Raw genomic sequence first — 1785 nt, 5'->3', positions numbered from 1 at the left:
GCGCCGGGGCCCTGATCTCGGCCGGGGTCTGGGCAGCGCTGGGGCCCTGATCTCGGTCGGGGGCCTTTTGGTGCTACCATAATGCACCTAATAAATTACAAACCAGTTTGTGAGCCTGATCTCACTTATGCCCACAGAGTCTCTCTGGGCTCACGTTCACGGGGGAGGCGATGCTGGAACACACCCAGATGCCAGGGAGAGCAGAGGAACTGAAATAGGGGTTGCCATTACCCAGTGACGAAGCCTGGGGATGATTCCGCCTCCCCCAATGACACGCTGGGCGGATTGAAACCAGCGCTGGGTTGGTTTTGAAGCCCGGTGGCCCCCTTTGGGAATATGGGCTTGCAGGTGGGAGGGGCGGGGTGGGGGGTTAAGGCTCCCTCGGGCTTGGCCGGGGAGCGAGCCCTCCAGAACTGGGCCCACGGAGGGGTCGGGAGGGGGCTGTTAACCCTTTACAAGCACACTCTAGAGATTGATGTGCCAAGGGGGACGCCAGGGAGTTTCAGGGGAGCAGGCGGCTCTCAGGGGCCATGGAGCCAGGACTCAGTTGCGGTCCTGTCCAGGGCAAGGCTGAGGGGTGTTGGCTCTGTGTCGGGGGGAGCTTCCGCTCCAGCGACCAACAAAGGACTCCGGTCTCCAGAGACGTCCATCCCCTATTTGATGTATGTGTCTGTAGCACTTAGAGGCCCCCGCTGGAAGTGGGGACCCCCATTGCACCCCAGGAAGAGCTAGGCCCTGCCTGGAGGCGCTCCCAGGCTGAATAGCCAATGCCTAGGACCGTAAAGTGTCAGGCCAGGTCCGATCCTACGAGGCTGTTATCCCGCCCGTGGGCAGTGGTAGCGCCACGCGGAATCACGGTCCTCCGGAAACAGGAGGTGTGCGTTGAGGAGAACTGACCCCCAGTGACATACCCCAACACAGCTCGCGGGCCAGCTTTGTCTCTCTTGTTAACCAGGGGACAGGCCCCTGCTGGGACCTCTGTGCTGCATAGAGAGACACCTAGCGGCTGAAGGGGGTAATGCGAGTGAGAGTAACACTGCAGCAGGCAGGGGGGCAACACCCCCCCACAATGGCCCTTTATGCCCCCCCCCCCCCATTACAAAGTTGTCTCCTGCTTGCAGAGGGATCTGGCACCTAAATGCATCCTGGGACACGGGTTTCTGAGCAAGCCGCCTCTGCTGATGGGTTAGTTACAGCTGCTGGGCTATAAAGGATGCCTCACGTGTCTGCTGAAGATGTCGATCCTTCGGGGGCTGGGGACAGTGATAACCGGTAAGCAAACCTCTAGACGGGAGTGAGTCTGTGTAGCCAGCCAAGCTTTGGACAGTGCATGTGTAACCACTGCCCTCTGCTGGATGGCACCAGGGCCGCTGCTGCGTGTCAGATGCTCTCTACTGCTCCCAGTCAATGGGGATTCTGCTTTAGCTCGAGAGTCAGGGGGTCTGAGCAAGAGGAGCTGGGTTCTAGCCCCCTTGGTGGGAGGGCTGGGGATTGGTCAGTCCCTGTGTGGGGTTGTGCTAAGCTCTGCAGCTTGTCCCAGCCCTCGCTCTGCTGTCTGGGACATCCAGCAGCAAAACTTTTCCTTCGGGGGGCCCAAGACGGGGGGTGGATGGGGACAGTGAGGCCGGGGCCAGACGGGGTGGGTGGGAGAAACTGAGGCCCGGGGCAGTGCCACGGATACGTTCCCTTCCTGGTTCGGTGCTTCCCAGCTCGAGTTGGGAGCGGGTTTGATGGGATTTCAAGATGTGTGGGTATGCAGGGCCTGGGGGGGGGGGGGGGGGGGGG

The 1785-nt window shown here is 61.1% G+C and overlaps 1 protein-coding gene across 1 annotated transcript in view; it reads left to right on the top strand.

Annotated features, from left to right (window-relative positions):
* RINL (Ras and Rab interactor like) overlaps positions 1–1785 on the top strand; it is an 18288-nt gene that overhangs the window by 663 nt on the left and 15840 nt on the right. The window contains exon 2 of the mRNA XM_026658856.1: positions 1122–1272. Within this exon, the coding sequence (XP_026514641.1) occupies positions 1214–1272 (59 nt within the window). The 5' untranslated portion in view covers positions 1122–1213. The remainder of the gene's footprint in view (positions 1–1121; positions 1273–1785) is intronic.

This window comes from Terrapene carolina, unplaced genomic scaffold (genome assembly GCF_002925995.2).
Source record: "Terrapene carolina triunguis isolate 2854851 unplaced genomic scaffold, T_m_triunguis-2.0 Scaffold517, whole genome shotgun sequence".
Classification (NCBI taxonomy): Eukaryota; Metazoa; Chordata; order Testudines; family Emydidae; genus Terrapene; species Terrapene triunguis.
This window is presented reverse-complemented; position numbering and strand designations above follow the sequence as displayed.